Source organism: Python bivittatus, unplaced genomic scaffold (assembly GCF_059951505.1).
Source record: "Python bivittatus isolate LINGU-HERP-01145 unplaced genomic scaffold, Pbiv_v1 ctg000700_np1212, whole genome shotgun sequence".
Lineage (NCBI taxonomy): Eukaryota > Metazoa > Chordata > Lepidosauria > Squamata > Pythonidae > Python > Python bivittatus.
In genome coordinates this window covers 60,843,411-60,864,022 of record NW_028277098.1, presented here as the reverse complement: position 1 = coordinate 60,864,022, position 20,612 = coordinate 60,843,411, and the positions used below count along the sequence as shown (strand labels likewise).

The window sequence follows — 20,612 nt, the reverse complement described above, 5'->3', positions numbered from 1 at the left end:
CCATCCATTTTGGCTTATTAAGCAATCAGTGGTAAAACAAATCTTGATTGCAATTGGTGAACCCATCCACAGACTTTCACAATGGGGAAAACTGCTGCTTGAGGGTTATTGTCTTGTTAACTAGCTTGTGGGCCTGCCAGTGAGCTTGGTCTCATTCAGTAAGGCTCTTCTGAAATGATTTTAGCAAGAAAGTAGTTCTTGCTCCTTTAGGTCTGAGCAAATGGGATTGTAGGATGAGGACTATTAGGGTTCCAGTAAAATAGCAGCTTTTGTAGCTTAGTTCTGGAATTCAGCACCTTGAGATGTTTTCAGTGCAGGTTGCTGCTGGAATCATGGGTACTGCCTAAGGCCTTCATTCCTGTTCCACTTTTCCAAGGGAGTGCCTAATTTGAATTAACCAAATGCAATAGAGAATCCTCTCTTTAGTTGTTTGGAAGAGATCATTTTAATAGGTACAGTCTGGCTGCATACATCAAAACTTCCCCTTCTATATATCTTTTACCAATATAAGAGGTCAGTCCTTATATTTATTTCAATGAACTTATTGACATCTGTGAATTCTGGATCTTGATCTCTCAAAGTTTTTTAAACATTTTAATTGCTGCTTTAGAATTGCATTCATTAATTTATCATAAGCTACCTTTGGCATCTAAAAGATGCAATATATTTTAGACATTAGTAAATCTGGTTTCCATGAGAGTTTTATTTGTCAAATATTGATATCTTGGTCTCCTAAATGTTGTAAACTATATAGTTGAGCTATGGTGGGAAAGCTTTTAGCCCTTAGTATAGAAGGGACCCACTTGTCTCACATAAGAATTTTTGTTATCTGTCACATGGATGGATGGATGGATGGATGGATGGATGGATGGATGGATGGATGGATCTATCTATCTATCTATCTATCTATCTATCTATCTATCTATCTATCTATCTATCTATCTATCTATCTATCTATCTATCCCATTTATATGGCTACCCATCTTGCTATTGCAAGTCTGGGTGGCTAAGAATGAATTAAGGCCAAGACCAAAAAACAACAAAGCAACTCCAATTAGTAAAACAGAAATTACAACAACACTCAGTATAACACATGCCAGAGTTCAAGTAAATCTTTCCATCTTACAGATAATGAACAAATAACAGGCAAACCAACTAACAGGGTTTAGCTAACACAAGTGTTGGAGTAGGATGAGGCTGGAGCCCAGCAAGATGTGTGGATGTGTTGAAGAATGTTGCCTTGGGGCATCATAAGTTTTTATTCTGATTATTGTGGGGGGTGGGTGCTGTTTTTACTGTTTTGTGAGCCACCCAGGGTTGTGGTTACAATATGAGCAGCTATAGAAGTCTTCTAAAATACATACATACATACATACATACTCTCCAGCCTAAATGCTTTCTGTTTATGTATTGCCATTACCAGAATCTTTCCCCCTTCTTGTTAAAATATATATATATTTACCTTCTTCATTTCCACAGTGGGTATTGTTCCTCCAAGGACTAAGTCACCTATGGATGATGAGAACACACCCACATCAGGTGTGGTGAGAAGGAGTGCAAGCAACCTATCTAATGGGCGGGACTCTCGGGTAAGGCTGGATTCTGCCATCGTTTCAATATTTTGTTTATCTATTTCTAATAATATGAATTACTCTGCAGCAAATAGCACCTAATAATACAATAAATAAAAGCCAACAATATAATTATACAGCAAATCAGAAAGCAATGCAATCAAGTGATCAATCAAAGAAATATCAAATGAAATTAAAAAATCAGTCCAACAGTTAGACAGCACTCACATTGAAGGGCTTAAATCCCTTTTAAATAATGTAGCAGCAAAATTATACTGAAAATTAAAAAGCCTATTTCCTATGCAAATGAAAAGTTACTCTTTGCTTAGTAACTACTGAGAAGCAAGCTAGAGGGATCAGCAGAACTACCAGCATCCTAACTGATGTCAGTGCCCTCATCAATTACAGATGATAAGATCATTCTGCAAAGTTGTACTGCAGCACTGAGGAGTAAGGCATTAGTAGCCATGACTGAGACTAAACTTTCTCTGCCTTGACAGGGAAATATTACATTCTTCCTACTCTACCAACAGTTCAGTGAACTGGCAGGAGTGTGATGAGAACAGTTAAAGACTGTCCTCTCACTTTTCATCAGGACTGCCAGAAAGAGTGAGTTCAATTTGTGACCAGAAGGGCTCTAGTTTCATCCTTAGACACCAGTCTAAATTGGCTTTTTTTTTAACTGATACACAATTGTATTCAGCTTTCTCTTGCAATGTTTTGGAAAATTGCTGCATGATGCCTGATCTCAGGAAGGTTTCCTATACCAACAGTTTTACCCCAAGCACTCGGAAGTATTTTTGCCCTGTCCTACATGTGTCTTCACCACTAATATCCCCGCAATCTTCATCACAATCCATGACCCAATTAGCACTCCCTCCAGGTGACCAAGAGGAGAATGCAACTAGCCAGCACCCTGCCCTGTGTTCTTATAATTGCCTCACTGCATTTATTGTCATAGCGAAACAAACACCCCATTTGAAAAGCAGGGTGAAATGATATGACGCCATGACTTCAGCTCAGTGGAGAAACCACCCAGCTTCAAAATGCACAGTGAAATGGCATCAAGGGACTTCTGGGAGGTGGGAGAACCAAGGAACTCAGGTGGGATGAGGTGGAGGTTCCAGCCAATGAGAAATTGCCACCCTGATACCCAGAAGTATAACATCAACCCTATTTTTGTAGCATTGGCACAAATGGAGAAGCTCTTGGACACAGATTTGTCTTGTCTTCTCATATTTGCATTTTAAGCTAAATAATTACTGCACTTTTGCTCTTAACAAAACATACCTGCCATAAACACATAAATATTGTATTGTATTATTAGATTCATATCCCACCATTATTTTGTACAACAAGGCAACATACATTATGCTCCCTCCTCCTATTTTCATTATAACAACCACCCCGTGAGGTGGGTTATTTATTTATTTATTTAAATGTATTATAACTGTCCACTCCAGTAGACTCTTACAGTATCCAGATAGCTAAAAACTATTTGGCTGAGAAAGAGTGCCTAGCCCAAAGTCACCCAGCCAGTTTCCATGCCTAATGGTGGACTAGAATTTATAGTCTCTTAATTTCTAGTTCAACATCTTAACCACAATGTTATCTTATGTTACTCTATGCTAAACTGCTTTGCATCATATCATATCTTATTGTATCAAGATCATAATCATGCCATACAAAAAAGTTTCCTATTGTTCCAGCTTCAACTTTTTGCAAACCTCTTATTGCATTTGCTATCATGTTCAAATGCACTTTGCCAAACTCCTCTTTCCATAGACTGTTTTACTACTAGCTAGCCATCTTTTGGTTCAGAACCTGGGCTGCTGTTCCACTGAATTTCGATCTTCTAACAAAACTGTTTTCCTTAAGGATGTTGTTTTCAGGATGTTTTCTATCCTGAATTTGCCCTCAGAAAAAATAAACCAAGATTTTTGTTGGAAAAAAAAGCCTCCATTGCCATTTATAACCACCAGGGTCCTGTGTCCTCCCCTAGGACAGGCCAAAGAGTGCTGTGTTTTCCAATGAGATGAAAGCAAAGATGAGTGTTGAGGAACAGATTGATCGTATGAAGCGCCATCAAAGCAGTTCTATGAAGGAGAAGAGACGGAGCTTGCAACTTCCCGCCAATCAGCAACAGACAGATAGCCCTCTCTCAAAAGCACCTGCCTCTTATAAAGTGGTAATAACTTTATTTTATTAGTGAAAACTAACATTCATCTCCTAAGCCACTCAGACGTACTTCAGTATTAGTATTTTCCTGCGTAAAAATTGGTCAAGCACTGTCTCATACAGAAGTGGCCCGTAGTTAAGAACTGGGCTGAATGGTAGAAAATCAAACATTCTTAAAATCTCAAACAACTACTGTGAGACAATAATTTAGTCTTATTCCCACAAGCTGAGCCTGTAGTGGTGAGCCTATAGGTCAGTGTTGTCCAAACTTGGCCACTTTAAGATGAGTGGACTTCAACTCCCAGAATTCCCCAGCCAGCAGATTCTGGGAGTTGAAGTCCACACATCTTAAAGTGGCCAAGTTTGGACAACACTGACCTATAGGTTAACTGCGCTGCTCCAAACTGTAGTTTGAAATCCACATCTTTGAATCTCTGCTGCATTCCAACCCCACCCGCATGAAAGAGATCTCTCTGCATAGCAAATTAAGCTGCTGTCAAATTTTCTTTCTGACATCTAGTGTTCTTTGTGAAAGGAAACTTCTTAATGACATAGTATAGAAGAATAGTCACGGAAGCCTCATTCAGGTACAGTGCCACTCCAAATTGATAAGGCCACAGAGTGATCTGCCAAGGTAGAGATAACACTGGCAATTCCTTATGGGGTTATAATCTACCTCACTATCATACTTTGATTATAAAGTGGTGTGTTATGCTCTAGGTACGCAGGCATCGCAGTATCCATGAAGTGGATATATCTGATCTGGAGGCCGCATTACGTTCTGAAGACTCCGGCAAGATGTATGAAAGCCCCCGAGAGGAGATTGCTCGCCTGCGCAAAATGGAGCTAGAGCCAGAACATTATGATGTGGACATCAGCAAGGAGGTGAAATACGTTATTGATTTGTATCTCAGAGCATCAAAAATGCAAACTGCCTCTTTCCCAGTAATATATGCTGAGATCTAGTTGCCTTCTCCGAAAACCAAAAGGTATGTGTGATTGGAGCGATATGAGCTGAAAGTGCCACTAGTTTGTATAAGTGCACAGGACAGGCCCAAGCCCAATGAAAAGTGATCCCGGAACATTGGATTTTAAGGTAACCTGGAGAGAATTTCAGAGCTCAGACATTTTGAGCATGATCTAAGGTGTATATTCTGTAATGTATAAAATACTGGTTAGGGTTAGGGTTAGGGTTAGGGTTAGGGTTAAGAATAGAATAGAATAGAATAGAATAGAATAGAATAGAATAGAATAGAATAGAATAGAATAGAATAGAATAGAATAGAATAGAATAGAATCTAGGTAGGGTAGGGTAAGGTAGAAGCAAATCTAGGGTAGGGTAGGGTAGGGTAGGGTAGGGTAGGGTAGGGTAGGGTAGAATAGAATAGAATAGAATAGAATAGAATAGAATAGAATAGAATAGAATAGAATAGAATAGAATAGAATCTACTACCAGGTGAAACCCATTTACCAAGGTATCCATGGTCAATGCCACTTATTGGTTGTTTTTGTCACTCAGATTTCCACCCCAGATAAAGTCCTCATCCCAGAAAGGTATATTGAGCTGGAACCTGATACTCCACTGAGCCCTGAGGAGATGAAGGAGAAACAGAAGAAAGTGGAAAGGATAAAGACACTGATTGCTAAATCCAGGTGCAGCACTACTTTGCACATTTTGACTTTCCCACTGTGCCATCTGATCATTGAGCATGAATCTTCCTTTCATTCTGGAATATATTACTCTTGATTCGGAGGCCATATATTTAATCCTACTGCTCATTAACGGCACTGTCCAGTGGCTTCTTATTGTCCAGAGGTTGCCAATGCTGTATAAGTTTCATTCTTTTTTCTTCCTTCTCTTCTGAGGATCATGAAACACACTGTGTCCTGTCTGTACCTCTGGACTTCCAGGATACATCCCACAACAATTCTAATCTACAGTAGATAAGAAAATAACTTGTCTAAAATATTTATGGCCCCAAATTTCTCTCATTAGAAAATGAACAAAAATCTTTGTTTGCTTTGCAAAGGGGGAGAGAGGGATTGTGTTTGCAGTTTCAAAGTTAACTAAAAAGTGACTTTTAGTTAACTAAACTACAAAAGTTTTGTAGAGAAATTTAAAGTGTCAATTTTGGTTGTCTTTCTGAGGCTTTGAATTAAATATACCTCATGTTTAAACATGTAAAGCAGAGAAATGGAGATCATAGGGAACTTTCTGAAGTTCCTGCTTTTTTCCCACTTAGCTGCAATCAGGTTTCATCATGTTGAGTGGCAAAAAAATTATATTAAATAAATAGGATATTTCACATCTGCACGCATCTTATCTTACTGACCTTGTAGCTCTGAGTGTTGGGCTTGCCTTCTGGATGAGATGACTTGAGTGTTCTCTCTTGCAGCATGCAGAATGTCATCCCCCTCAATGAGGGAGAGATGGATGTGGCCCAGGACCCAGAGACCCAGTTACAGGAGCAGGAAAAGCGAATCGAGATTTCCTGCGCCTTAGCTACAGAAGCCTCCCGACGGGGCCGCATGCTGTCAGGTAAGCAAAATGCTCTGCAGCATTACAAAAAGATTAGGCAATGGAGCACCATATTCCCAATAAGAGCATAGCTTTTGTTTCCATTAGTGAACTTGGCCAGATATTATTTCTTCTGCATTTAAGTGTGGTGGTATTAGACATTATAGCAAAACCAATGAACTAGAGATCTAGCCTCCAAAATAAGATGGATTTGACAGTAGGAGTGGTAAAAATTAGCCATATAGGGGCCCTTGTTTAAATTCATTACAATTATTTATTAAAGGCTAGAAAATCGTCACAGGAGGCCAACACATGCTGTTGCACTGTTTTAGTTTTATTTTGAGATCAATGAGTCAAAAAGGCATTTTTCCATCACTGATACCAATTTCCAAACAATGTAAAACAATGAATTGGTCTGATTTGTCAAATGGCATATATGGTGGCAAGCATTTGACTGAATGGCAATGTCTTCTCCTTTAATTTGTAACCTCAAAGAAGCTGAGTCAGCAGCTCCCAACCACTTATATCTCCTTACTGTAGGTTAGCAGCAGGCAACCTTTCTACAGCTGGAGATCTGAACATTTTTAAAGCATTTTTTTTCCCCAAAGGCTGCAGGAATCACTAAAGGCAGTGAATATGGAATTTTGTGTTATTTTATTTTATTTCCAGAGGGAATGAGGATGGGGTTTTTTAAAGTAAAATCTGTGTGTTGAGCCGACCACAGGTAAATCAAAAAATTGCTGCCAGATTTTGTCCGTATGAGGCACTGTGGGTTGTACTCATGAGGGTTGCATGCAGCCCATTGACCAGACACTCCTCTGCCTTAAGTTATCTGTAAGCAACATCATTTTTTAGTGAACTGAATATACTACATTGCTGCCAATCTTGCAGGTAGCTCTGCTTTGTGCCTTGCCAATCTCTAGACTACAGGGGTGGTGAGGGTGCTGGATGAGTCTGCTCCCCAGCAACACCTCCTCCCTCACAGATCCCAGCAAGTTCCTCAGTTTACTGAAGAGCTGCAGGCAATGAAGATGGTAAAGGAATGTGAATGATACCAATCGTGACGGTATGGGAGTTTTTTTTTTTTTTTTTTAATCTGCGCTCAGTCATTGCTGACCCTGCAGTGACTGCTTGGACGAGTCCTTGCAGTTTTCAAGGCAAGTGTTTCGGAAGTGGTTTGCCAGAGCCTCCTTCCTAGAGCAGAGCCCAGCTGGCGAGCGCAGGAGGCGGGGTTTCCGTTGCTTCGCGCCCTTTTCGGGCGCGCACGGTTTTTCGCGCTTACCAGCAACTGCTCCCGATTCCTTTTTGCAAGGCGCCGCCAGCATTTTTCCTTCCACCGGAGTGAGAGTACCCATTTATCTACTCACATGAGTTTTCAAACTATTGGGTTGACAGGAACTGGGGAGGAAACAGGAGCTCACCCTGCTAACGCGAAGGCTGGACTCGAACCGCTGAAGCGTTGACCATTGCTGGCCAGCAACTTTCAGCGTCATTAAGCCGCTGCGCCACCACGTCCCCTTATGGGAGTTTACCATGGCAATAAGAATGGAGAAGCATGGTCCCTTGTCATCTTTTGCTTATTGCATCTGCACATTCATGTCTAGCAGCTCTGTTCGCAGTTACGTTTAGGGGAAGATAGGGCAAAGACCCTCCTGCAGATTGTTACGATATATTTGCAAATTTCTTTGCTAAAAAAAAAACACTGACATTTACTCAGAGCTGGATTTTATGTAGTGAGATGACTTGGGTGAAATCTTTTGAAATTATCTGGGATTCTTTTGAACTTGCGGAGACTAAGGGTGTGGGTAGGGCTCTTTGTGGCATGGGTTCCACCACCTGTAAGTTTGATCCATGTGCCACTTGGCATGTGGTAGCTGGATTTGGAAGTTATTAAGGCATCTTTAAGATATGTGGTACCAGCTGTCTTCAAGGAGGCAGTGGTGCATTTCTTCCTGAAGAGGCCATCTCTCAATTTTGAACAATTGGCCAATCTCTAACTTTCCCTTTTTAGATTCAGGTCTGGACATGGAACTGAAACGACACTGGTCACCCTGGTGAATAATCTTTGTCTGGGCCTAGATGAAGACTTTTCACATTCTCCTAGTCTTGGCAGCTTTCCATGCCATCAAGCTTGGTATTTTTCTGGACTGCCTGTGAGGACTGGGGCTTGGAGATTCTGTTCTTCAGTTTTCTGCTCCTTCCTGAATGGGTGATTCCAGGCTGCAATATGAGGTTGTGCAGTGCTCAGTCCTCTCCCTCATGTTTAATATCTACATGAAACTGCTAGGAGGAGCAATCCATCCATATAGTATCATTGATACTCAGCTGTACATCGTCACCCTAGATCAGATCATGGGTACTGACAAAATTCTGCCCTGGTGCCTGGAAGCTTTGTGGGCCTGTAATCCAATGAACATGGATTACATTCCTGCAAGTCAGCTCAATTAATTGTTCCAACATTGACTGTGAATAGATCATCTCTACCCTAAAGAGGTAGGTCTGAAATTTGGAGCACTTCCTGGACTCCCAGTTCCTTTTTAGAGCAGCAGGTGGAAGCCATGGCCAGTTGTCTAGTTTCAGGTGGCGCACCAATTATGGTTCGTTTTTGGACCAGGAGGACTTTGCATCAGTGACTTGTGTTCTCTTCATCTCAGGAATAGCCTCTTGAAATACATCTGAAGAAGCCTGAGAAGTGTCAGTTGGTCCAAAATGTAGCAGATTTCAGTATATCCTGAAGCAGATTTAGGAATGTAATATCTGTGCTACAGTCACTTCATTGGTTACTGGTTTGCTTCCTGATTCAGTTCAAAGTGATGTTAATTACTTTTAAAGCCCTACTTGGTTTTGCACCCAATATCTACAGAACCATTTTTACCACCAGATTTGGCTCACCCTGTGGAGAAGATATTCTGAGGATTCCCACCCCACATGAAATGAGGAGTGTAAAAGTCAGGAACTTCTCAATGGCTGCCTCCACACTTTGGAACGCCTTGCCTCCTGAGATAAGGAATGCCCCCAAACTCTTTGCCTTCAAGAAGGCATCAAAGACCTTGCCGTTCTCCAGGAAATTTAGCACTAACATTAGAAGGGCTGCCTTATATTGGTTGGTTTGAACTACCAATTGTTTTTATCATTTTGTATCTGCTTTGTTCTGAACCACCTTGAGTCTGCAGGAAAAATTGAAAATATGAATTTAAAAAATCCACACTTATTATATAGGACCAAGCCACACAGTCTTCTTGCCCTGAGGTGAGGTCAGCCCACTAACCATTTCCAAAAAGCATGCATGAATGTGTTAAAGCTCTATGGACAACAGTGCAGCACAGGCCCATTCCGAGTTTGTAGCAAGGTGCAATGTGAGGCCAGCAAGATTTAGGGCAGCATGATTTCCTGATGGCGCTGGGATGGGAAGAGACAATGGCAAAGCAGCGGTGTGGATGTGGCAATAGCCAACCATGTACTCCATCCAAAGAAGTCACTTTTCAACCCCCTCAGGGAACCAATTCATGTTGTGCTCTGCCCTCAATTGTATTCCTGTGCCAGGAGGACCAGCCATCTCTGAGGGTGGCACTTGCTTGAAGAGGCTAGAGAGCTATCCAACATATCTTGAGCACAGGTGTTATAAACTGAAAGCTTGAGGAAGGTCAATAGCAATTATCCCTGTGAATCTTGAATATGTGTATCTTTGAAATATGTCCACTACTGTGGCACCCAGCTTGGCAAAAGGCAATTAGGATAGTCAACTGCTCTAATATGCTTGCTCTGTTGTTGTTGTTATTGCTGTTGTTGTTACATTAGAGCACTGTACTGGTGGTATGATATTCTACCATCTACAGTCCACTGGAGAGTTATTTCTTGTTGAAATATTTCTCACTACTGCTGCGCATCCCTGCTGAAGGAGCTGTTGGGTAATGACTGTAGTTGCCTTGTAATCAGTCTTGTGCCAAAAGCCAGAAATTCTTCTTATTCAAACTGGTTTTTGAATCTATAATTAAATTGCTGCACATTTGGGGATGGCTCCAAAAATATCTCACTTTCCATGAATATTAATGCTTAATGTGGTTTACTAAATTGGCATTTTTAATGCTTAATGTGGTTTACTAAATTGGCAGAAATTAATTTAGTCTTCCTTCATCTTATGGCTGGATATGATCTGTAGCAGCCTTCTCCAACCAACTAAACACTGTTGTCCCAACACAGAACACATTTGGAGGGACCCGAGTGAAAAAGGCTGGCCTTGTAGCCTGTATTTTATACAGAGCAACTGTTGTGACTTCAACCTCTATTTACTCCGTGGGTGGAAATAGCGGCCCAGGATCTCACTTAGAATTTTGGGAGAGGACTTAGAGCCTTAGAGTGAATGGGACCACATCATCCATGAGGGATTTGGGGGATTTTTTTTGTTTTTAGAGATTATAAATTAGTTTTTTAATGTTTTTCACCACCCAATGGTTGGAAATGGGGACTTCTGTTTTAGCAATCATGGCCAGAGGGCTATCAACCTGGGACTTGGGACTGCACGGAGCCCTGCTTTACTCCATCATTTAACCTGAGCAATACGAATGGGACCCATTCGTAGATAATGTACTACAGCCATTTTCTACTGCTGTGTGATTTTTGATTGTGTTTCCTTTTCCTTTTCTTCTAACCCATGTTTGCTCAATGGATTGTGTTTCTTTGCCTTTGTTTTCTTTTTCCCTTCTGTCTGAAGCATTGTAGATTATTCAAGCTCTATCTCCATTTCTTGTTTCCAGCTCAATGTGCCACCCCAAGCCCTCCCACTTCCCCAGCTTCCCCGACTCCACCGACCAAGTCCCTCTCGTCTGACTCATCCCAGGGCACCGAAAGTCATTTTATGCGTGTCTGAACCTTAAAGTAAGCACATTTTCTATTATATTCCCATCTCATTCTTGTGTATCTCTTGGAAAAAAGAAGTGGTAAGCTTCTTTTTCAACAGAGTTTCATCTGTTCACCAAACCTACCCATCCACTGATATCCATTAAGCTAACATTTTCTTCTTTGTCATATAAGCTCAGTCTCCTTCCATGGAATTAATGAAAGATTCATCAGTGAATCAAGCTGCCATATCTTCTTCTGGGTTTACTAGGACAAAGTAGACTAATTCAATCAGTTATGTTTCTCTTACATCAATTTAGAGCAACATTACAGCAAGTCTTCTAAATTGAACATAATGCTATAACCTAGAGCGTATTAGCTGTGTACCAAGAAGCCCTGGTTTACATCTCACTTCGATCACAAACTCTCTAGGCCATTAGTATTTTCCTTCGATTTTCTTAAAACCAAAAGTTGGTTTGGAGATAATGAATTTAAGCAAAATAGTCACAGAGACTAGATTAATCGATAAAAGGAAGCTGGGGTTGTGAGGTGAGGATAGGGAGTTACTTTATGAACTAACCAAAAACAGATAAGAAACAGCTCTTCTCTTTATATTCCTCTCTCTTTATTCACATAAAAATAATCTTGCTAGATTATTGAGAGTTAAAATTGGGTGAAAGATACATCTAATGACATTATACTGTATCTAGTGGAGCTGTGCATGCTTCAAAAACAATGCAAAAGAGGTCCTTCAGATCATGCAGAAGGAAAAACACAAGACTTCTGTGAAGCAGCAGGCATTTTTTTCAGGCTTCCATACCTATTGAAACAGCTGCATCTTTAACATGACTCTTAAAGCATCTGCATCAGTTTTCAGATCCATATAGAAGCTTGAAAAAAGATACACTGTTTTAAGGAGATGCTGGGCTCAAGCACCTGAATGTTCCAAAGCACATTTTATGAGTCATTTTCAAAGCATGCACAATCCTAGTGTCAAGTCTTAGCCTATAGTTTCAGATTCAGTTCCCTGTCTGTATTATGGCAATAATATTCCTAGCCTGCTCCATAGGCTACTATAGAGATTACAGAGTTAATATATTACAGAACCTATTCAGAAAAATTATCAAGATCCAGTATTTATCTTCCCAGAAATGTATGTCCATTTATGTATGTATTTATTAACATCTGTCATCAACTTCTTGTTGAAGCTAGCTTTCGTTCAGACATATCTTGTCTTTACATCCCATGGATTCTCCAATCAAATCTGCTATTTATGACCTTTGAAAATACATGTTTTTTTTCCCCTGGTCATGCACTAGACATAACATGACCATAGTATCCCATAATAACTTTCAGAATTTGTAAATCTCCAGTTTTGCCATCCCAGCTGTCAAATTACCATTTTCAATTCAGAGACCTTTCTAAGACTGCTATGAAAAATTGCCTTTGGGATATGCTGTGAAAAGCAAAAACTGTTGCAAGAAGAAGCAGAGAGGTACATAGGTCCCGCTTATTATAAATTTGGTTCTGGATCCAACATTTGGGAAAAGTGATCATCAAAAGCATTCTTAGTCAAAACTGGTATGTGCCATCTTGTTATAATTTCTCTATTAATTTCAAAATGTGCAAGTGTACATATGCAAAACTGCCAAATTTTGGACAATATAGCCACAAAAAGGATAATCTGTTCTCAGTGCACTGAAGATGTTACCTAGCCGGGTATTGAAACGTTTGGAAGAAAAGCACCAAGCTCAGAGAACCCCAAGGATCCACATTAAATGTATTATTCTCCCCTCTCCACTTAAATGCTAGACTTCTGTCCTGTATTTAGTAATGGCTGATTTGGGAGTGACACTGGCAGTGGAGGAGTTGTAACAGAAGCAGTGGTGACAGCTCTTCCCTCAAACACTGCCTTATTCCTTCTGTGCCCCTTTTCTGCTATGGTTCTCTTGGGGACCCATGCTTGGACTACCAATCTGGGCTGACAAATCTAAGTGATCATTCAACATGTCAACAAAGAGATACAGAAAAGTCTTTGATGTGATCTAGTGGTCATTTGGATATTTGCAGCCCATACGTGGTGGTTCTATCCCACACAATCAGGTTTGTTGAATGAGCGGGACAAAGAGTGAGCAGTAAGGGCAACCTTTGTGGGCCCTCTTTGCCTATGGATCCCAAAGTAGCTATATTTATACTGTTACCTGCAGGCTTGGGTTTCAGTGATTATCACTAACTTTCTGCCTCTTCTCTTCCTCCTCCCCCAGCACAGGCCCTGGCTGCTGTGAATGCTGTGAAGTTCCATGGAGCCACATTTTAACACATGAATCTGCTCCCCCACAACACTACTGCTTAATAATGCATACAACCATTATTATGGGTTGCCCACTATCTCCTGCTGTTGAGCTGCAGAAACATTCAGGAACGAAAGCTGCCTCTGAGGGGAATAAGTGTGCTTCATCTTTGCTCTGGTTTCTCCTCCCACTGCTGCCAAGGCCTGTACCATAACGTATCAGATGCCTGGCCTATAAAAACCATCACAAAGGCAGCACCCAGGAGCAGTTCCATTCTGCAAGATGGCCTCTTCCTCACTGCAGGAGGTGTCAGGACAAAGGACCAGTGGCTAAAGATCAGCAGATGCCTCAAATAATTTGAACTGAAACATGAAAGTTGGTGATAGTAGGGGAATGTAAAATTTCTTATCCCTAGGTAGCCATTTCCTGAGCTTCTAACCTCTTTCATCATTTATTTTTATTTTTATTTTTATTTTACTTTTTACTTTTTTTTTTTTTGAAGGAGGAGAATTATATAAAGAAGAGCTTGTCATGGCAGCCAGGGACTTTATAACCATTTTACTGAATTGAACATCATTTTTTTTCTTCCCCACACTTTGGCCCATCTGCCAATTTGATTGGCTTTAGCAACTTTAATCTATGGAATTAAGCAACCCATGCATGGTCATGCTGCTTATACTCATACCTACTCGCTCACAAGAAGAGAAAGAAGAAGGAAGCATCACTGAACTTTATGGATATGGCAGATGAAGAAAACAGAAGGCTCTCAGAGTGGAGGGAAAAACAACAGAAGAAGCTTTGGAATCTGCTAATTCTTGGGAAACTTGGAGTGGCTGTGATAGGCTGAAGAGTTCCCCCCACCCCCTGCTTTTCCTAAGCTTCTGAGGAAGATGGAACAGGAAGTGTGTGCAGTGTATGTGGACATGTAATAGAAGTGTGGATGAAAGATACAAAGGGGAAGGATGGCCATGGAAAAGTTCAACTTGATGGGATAAACCACTTTGTGTGTTTTAAAGCTTACTGTGACTCAAAAGTGGGACTGGTAGGTGACATATATTTATTCTCATATCAGAGCCAATTCAGAATAGTGTCACTCAAACCTTGGTTCTTCAGGGTATAAGTTTAAATATTGGAGCCAGAAAGAAAGCTGCGTGCTGGGAAGATCTCTGCATAAACTAACTAATGAAATAGTAAGTCTGCAAGAGGAGATGGAAATGTGTCTGAACTTGACCAAAGCAAGTTATGAGTTGGTTCCATAGTATGTGTAAATCAATCCTCTCCTATGTATCATTGGGAGGATAAAGTAAGGCTTCTTCAATTTCTGCCATTTGTAGCATTCCACTCAACTTTAGAAAAATAAGAGCAACATTTACTTTGAAGTAGAATTTTCACATACAGTGCTTTTCCTCCATCTCTGCCCAAGCTAGAGCTATAATAATAATGGCTGGTGAGCTTTCAGAGGAGCTAAGCTCCTTTGTCAAGAGTGAAAGACCTTTGCTGAATTGGCTTCTATCAGCACCTGAAAGAAGGCTGCTTTCCCAAATGAATCCTCATTCTTTTCTAAACAAATTGTGAAAATAATTCAGAAGAATAGGACAGAAGAGTAGTTACAAAGAAAGGACTTGGGAAATTTACTGTTGTCAAATACAGTAAGTACCAAGTTGTCCTAACTTGCATTAAACTAAATCAAAGATCTAATTTGGACCTTTTTCCACACACTGCAGTTGTATGCTCCAAGATTTATACATGGTAAAGCCTAAATACCATTTAAAGCTAAGATAATCTCACCTCTTCAGAAATAATCAGACTTTGCATTAAAGCTGGTATCACCTCACAATTAGAATTACTTACTATTGAACTTAGGCATGGACAGGACTTAGTTACACCCAACCTAGTACTTTGAAAACAATCTGTTTATTCATAGTTGAATCAAAATATAATTGGATGATCACGGGGCTCATGGATTTATTCAAAGCCTATCAATTGATCATGCCCAATATAAAGCCAACTGGCATCAATTTTATGGAAGTGATTAAAATTGTTCTAGTTATAGTTCAGAATACAGAGATACAGTTAGCTTCTTTATTTCATTGACCTAGATTTTCAGATGTGCTCATTCCCATGTTTTCAAAAATTTTGCATTCCCTTCCCCACCCCCAATATTTTGCTTCTTCACAAGTACTCAAAGGAAGATACTAGTGAACAGTTGGCACTTTAGACTATGATTTTAGTCTAAGTGGCAATTTAGCCCTGTTGAAATGATCAAACATTTTGCCTTATAAAGATGTCCATAAATATATTTATCAGTATATCCAAAGATTTGTCAAACCTAGAAATTCTGTTTCTATATTGTTGGAAGGAATAACACTGCTTCAACCTCTAATAGATGTAATTCTTAAGGCAGACATTAAATGTGAATTTGGTTATGGAACATAACCCCTCCACTCCTACCCTACACATTTTCTTTTGTAAGTCACATTATTTTAATTAAGGCAGGATTCTTTACAATGATGCATGAAAGGCTAGTTGGGATCCCAGCTGAAACAGAAAACACGACCTTTGAGCATCACTGTTCCTTTTGTTCAAACTTCTTCAAATAGTCTTGTAAATTATCACTATTTTCCCCAGCTATCAAGGAAGTCTAATTCTTTCCTGGCTTTCCAGGAACAATTTTAATATCCAGCATACCTAGTTGAATCAGTAGATGGCATATAGTATCAATACACATAACTCTTTCAAATTCAAGTTTAAGTAGGTGTGACATGTGATTTGCCTTGATTTCCTATGTAACAAAATGAGTTAATACTTTAATTTAAAGAGTTAAAATACTACAGACGGGAAGCATCTCCACAGTATATTTTTCTCTCTTGATACCACTTTTTGCTATGAAGAAGTGATGCCAAGGAGGAATCATTTAGGAAGAGTGAACTAAAATGGAGAGAACTCAGCAGTACTTACAGTATAATGCGCACCTCATCCCATGCCCTCTTCCCAGCATATACTGTATGTGATTTGGGCAACTCCCACCTTTCAAGACTTAGACCTGTCCTCTTCAGCTTCCTAGGAAAAGACAATGGCAAACCACTTCTGTATCAAGAAGGCCACAGGTTCACATAGTCACCAGGATTTAAACTCAACTCAAGGATATGAAGTCTAGTTTGATCCTAAGGGAATGGAGTCCTGTTTACAAAATGAAAAGAGCTAACTGCAGTATCACCAAATGATTCCTTGTCACCTCTATTTTGTGGTAAGGATACAGTTCTAAAGTAATAGTGCATTGATGGAATTTGGCTGACTCAGCAAAGTCTCTTAGCAGCCAAGCAGCATCTGCTTTGATGATTTGCTGATCCATTCTAGTCCACATAGGTTAGACTAAAAAAATATGGAGTGACCTGGCATGTCAGTCCATTAGGAGGAATATTTCCCAGATCCACATGTAGTAGAAGACTTAAGCTGCAAAATTACAGTGAGTAAATCCCATTGAAATAAGTATGGCTTATTTCTGAGTAAACACACATAGGTTTGCACCTGTTAGGCTTTAATCCTCAATGTGCTTATAGTAAGGCTTTCTATCCACATAGGAGCTTATTTCTAAGCACACATGCATACGATTATTCTGTTAACCTTCTATTTTCTGAACATTCATTTTAACTCCAAAGTATCTCTGGGAGGGTTCCAATGTTGACATTTTCAAAATTTGTCTAAGAATCTATCTCAATATGTATTAAAAGGAATTAATGTCTCAGCACCCAAAATCATCTTTCTGACCTAACAGTTTAAGTGACCAATGTTCCCACCTTGCAATATGGAATCTGGCTTGATCAGGTTCTCTGTCCTACTGCTTGCCACAAAAGAATTACTGCCTTGGCATGTCTAAGAGTTCAGCTTCATCCATATTTACAGGAGAAACTTTCCATCTCCCTGTCCAATAAAGATGATGGCTCCTTTTTATTATTTAAATGGTCCTGTTGGCAATACATAGACCACTCCAGAGAATCAGCATTTTAGACCCTTTCTTCTCCTTTAGCAATACAGTTGACATTCCACGTTGATGAAGATGATGATGAAAGTATTTTGTTCTGCTCTTGCAGTAGCTTCTATTAGCTCATAAAAAACTATCCCTTCATGATCCTCTACATGCCTTAATATGTGTTTTTAAAAATTATACCGTGATATATGTGCGTGTACATTTATATATATTTTATATATATATAATATATGTTTTCTGTTTCCTCTTCTCACTATACTGATTTCTTTTGGGCTAACTTTCTCTGTGTACAGGGCCACTGAAGCCCGTTTTGCCACTGAGTTTCTGAAATGCAGACGCTTTGGGCAGTGTATCAAAAGAATTAAAGAAAGAAATTTAAAAAGGCATATTTAAATAAATATATATTTTTCTGCTTTTTATTAAAAGCAAATTTATTTAAAATGAATGAAAGCTGTCTGTAAGAGGAGTGGTGCATTTATTTCCTTGTTACTAGGTAAGTTCATGTTTTCTATGCCAGGGCCCAAGGCTCAGTTGATGCAACTTGGCAATAGCTTATATGGAATTAGCAAAGCTGAGTTAACTTAACCCTGGTGAGTTTCTGGCTCGAAAGGTACGTTGTCAGATGAACTGTAGAACTGTAGCATATCAGGGACCGCAAAGATTGTCTCGCTGGTGTACAGCTATCCCACTGGGATCCTTTGCAATAGAGGTGGCTTTGAGATGCTGATGCCACTTATTTTTTACCTCCCTTTTGTTCAAGTAAATTCGTTTTGGTGTGGCTAGCAGAGAGATATCCCTGCAAAACAATTGTTTTATTTTCCTCTCTTCAATCACAATTGCTCTCTAAGCTGCTATATTTACCTCCACATACCCAACTTAGTTGGGAAAAGGTGCATCCTTCAGCAGGTACATACGTTTTTCCTTGTTGTGATAGCATCTTTGACCTATTCCAAACACTAGTAGCTTAATAGAGAGATGAAGTAAGAGCTGAGGAAAGGCCTTAGTTAGGCTATGTGAAGGATTATCTATTTAGGATTGGCCCTCTCTGAATTTAGGGCGGGGCTCCTTATTCTACCTCTTTTGAGGACTCTGAGGTAGTGGTCCTATTTGTGCAGGTGCTTGAGAAACATGGCAACCATCTTGACAGAAAATCATTCCATCAGTATTTCGAGGTACAGAGGGCAATGTAAAGATGGTGTTACGTTTTGGAGTCTCAGCACTTTTTTCTGTCAAGGAAGTGCAAATTCCTTTTAAACCACTTTCTCTCCCTTCCTACATATATAAGTAGCACTTTTTTTTTTTTTTTTTGCTAATGTGGAAGGCTTTAAAATGACATAAATAACATCAAGGAGTGTTCTCTCACCATTCTCAAGCCCTCTGCTCAATTCATAGCAAGGTAGAATCTGTAATTGATTATTGCCAATGTCACTTTAAGCATTCTGAGGCTCTAAGTTCTCAGCAGAGTGCATTTAGGGTCACAGTCTTGCAGTATTGTAGAACATGTTTTTAAACTGTTTTATTTTGTGTATGTGTGTGTGTGTGTGTCCCTTTCTAATAAAATTTTCATATACCAGCAGCACCTGCAACCAACAAATACTGCATTATTTATGCACATTATTTGGAGAAAAAAAAGCTAGTGTTAGACGTTAAAAGTTATCAAAGAAGCAATGTGATGTTGATGTCTTTCTTTCTTTTTTCTTTTTGTATAAAAGTGACCTTAGATTATGACAATTATAAAAATTAGCTGTTCTGTGATTGAAAACCGTATGTCAGTGACTTGGGGGTTCTTCACACCAGACCAAGGGATAATCTTTCCAATAATTAAACCCGCAGTGGCTTACTTAATATTCTTTCCTGCAGCATTCATTCTAGATGTAGCTACTTTAAAAGGTCCTTCCTCTCAAAACAAAACAACATACACAAGGAAAACAAAACAAAAATAAATAAATGCATTTGTACCTTGCAAGTTTGTATAAAGCAAATAAACAAAAATGGATGGTTTATAAATAGACTGTGTGTGTTTCTCTTTTTTTTAATATGCAAGTTTAAGACCTAGGAAAAGGAGAAAGAGAGAGATGTATAGAGTTGCCTTCAGAGTGTACCGTTCTATATATATCTATATATTTCACCTGAATATTTGAAGTATTATTTTTCACCCACTACAGTTGAGGGTCTCTTGGGGGGTTACAATCATAACAATAAACTGTCCATGGTACAATTACATAACAATGAAGAATAAGCTGCCCCCCCCCACACAATTAAACCACCAATAAAGTCATAAAACAACCAACCAAGTAGGAATAAAAATAGATGGCAACATCTATAAATCACAAGTCCTCTTAAACACTTCTGTTTTTAATAATTTCCTGAAGTCTAAAGAGGAAGGAATGGATCAGATGGCAGGAAGCAGGGAATTCTGTACCACTAGTGCTGCCCCAGAGAAGTAACATTTGTGGGCCTCCATCGTCCTAATCTCACAGAAATAGGGAAGTATTAATAGATTCTCTTTGGAGTTCCACAGTGGACAGGCTAAAATTGACTGGAGGAGACAGTCTGGAGACACCTCAGTGCCAAAGCATGAGGGCTTTAAAGGTAAAAAAACATCATTTTGAATTGCACAAGGAAGTTTGTAGGAAGCTAGTGCAGTCCTGGAACACAGGTGTAAGGCTAGTGTAAGGCTGAATATTAGAAAGAATTTCCTGATGGTGATAACTGTTAAGCCATGAACCTGCCTGGAACAGGTGGTCTTAAAATGGGAACTGAATAGCCAATTGTCAAGGTTAGGGGATACCTGCACTGATTGGGGGGGCTGGACTAAGATGACCATAATATTCCTTATTCTATGAAAAATTCTATGATTTTATATACATTCATATAGCATAATACACAGGCAATGGATATTGTCTCTACCGCCATATGAACAGCCATTTCGTTCCTTAATCCAATAGAATCTATATGATGTTGAAAATAAACAAACCTTGATACAGTATAAAACCACCTGAAACACATATTCCATCCCCTTCCCTATATGGTGCGAAGAGGTTTGCATCTCTTATTGATAAGCCAGTAAATATATATATAGTTGCACTCACAATAAATCCTATCAGTATTCGGGGATGAGAACCTCCTTGGGTACCATAGCCAGATGACAGAAAAGTCACACTTTCCCTGTTACAAAGGAGGTGAGGCTCTGAGGTTAAATTAATATGGACGTTGAACCCATCATCATC

The 20,612-nt window shown here is 39.5% G+C and overlaps 1 protein-coding gene across 10 annotated transcripts in view; it reads left to right on the top strand.

Moving 5' to 3' along the window:
• Nucleotides 1–19,393, top strand: part of PLEKHA6 (pleckstrin homology domain containing A6) — a 200,642-nt gene extending 181,249 nt beyond the window's left edge. For all 10 annotated transcript variants that reach the window (XM_088154261.1, XM_088154262.1, XM_088154255.1 and 7 more), the window contains 7 exons: nt 1,480–1,589; nt 3,574–3,759; nt 4,470–4,634; nt 5,269–5,402; nt 6,146–6,288; nt 11,022–11,142; nt 13,368–19,393. In XM_088154261.1, coding sequence (XP_088010387.1) covers nt 1,480–1,589; nt 3,574–3,759; nt 4,470–4,634; nt 5,269–5,402; nt 6,146–6,288; nt 11,022–11,134 — 851 coding nt within the window. In that variant the 3' untranslated portion in view covers nt 11,135–11,142; nt 13,368–19,393. The remainder of the gene's footprint in view (nt 1–1,479; nt 1,590–3,573; nt 3,760–4,469; nt 4,635–5,268; nt 5,403–6,145; nt 6,289–11,021; nt 11,143–13,367) is intronic.
• Nucleotides 19,394–20,612: the final 1,219 nt, after the last annotated feature.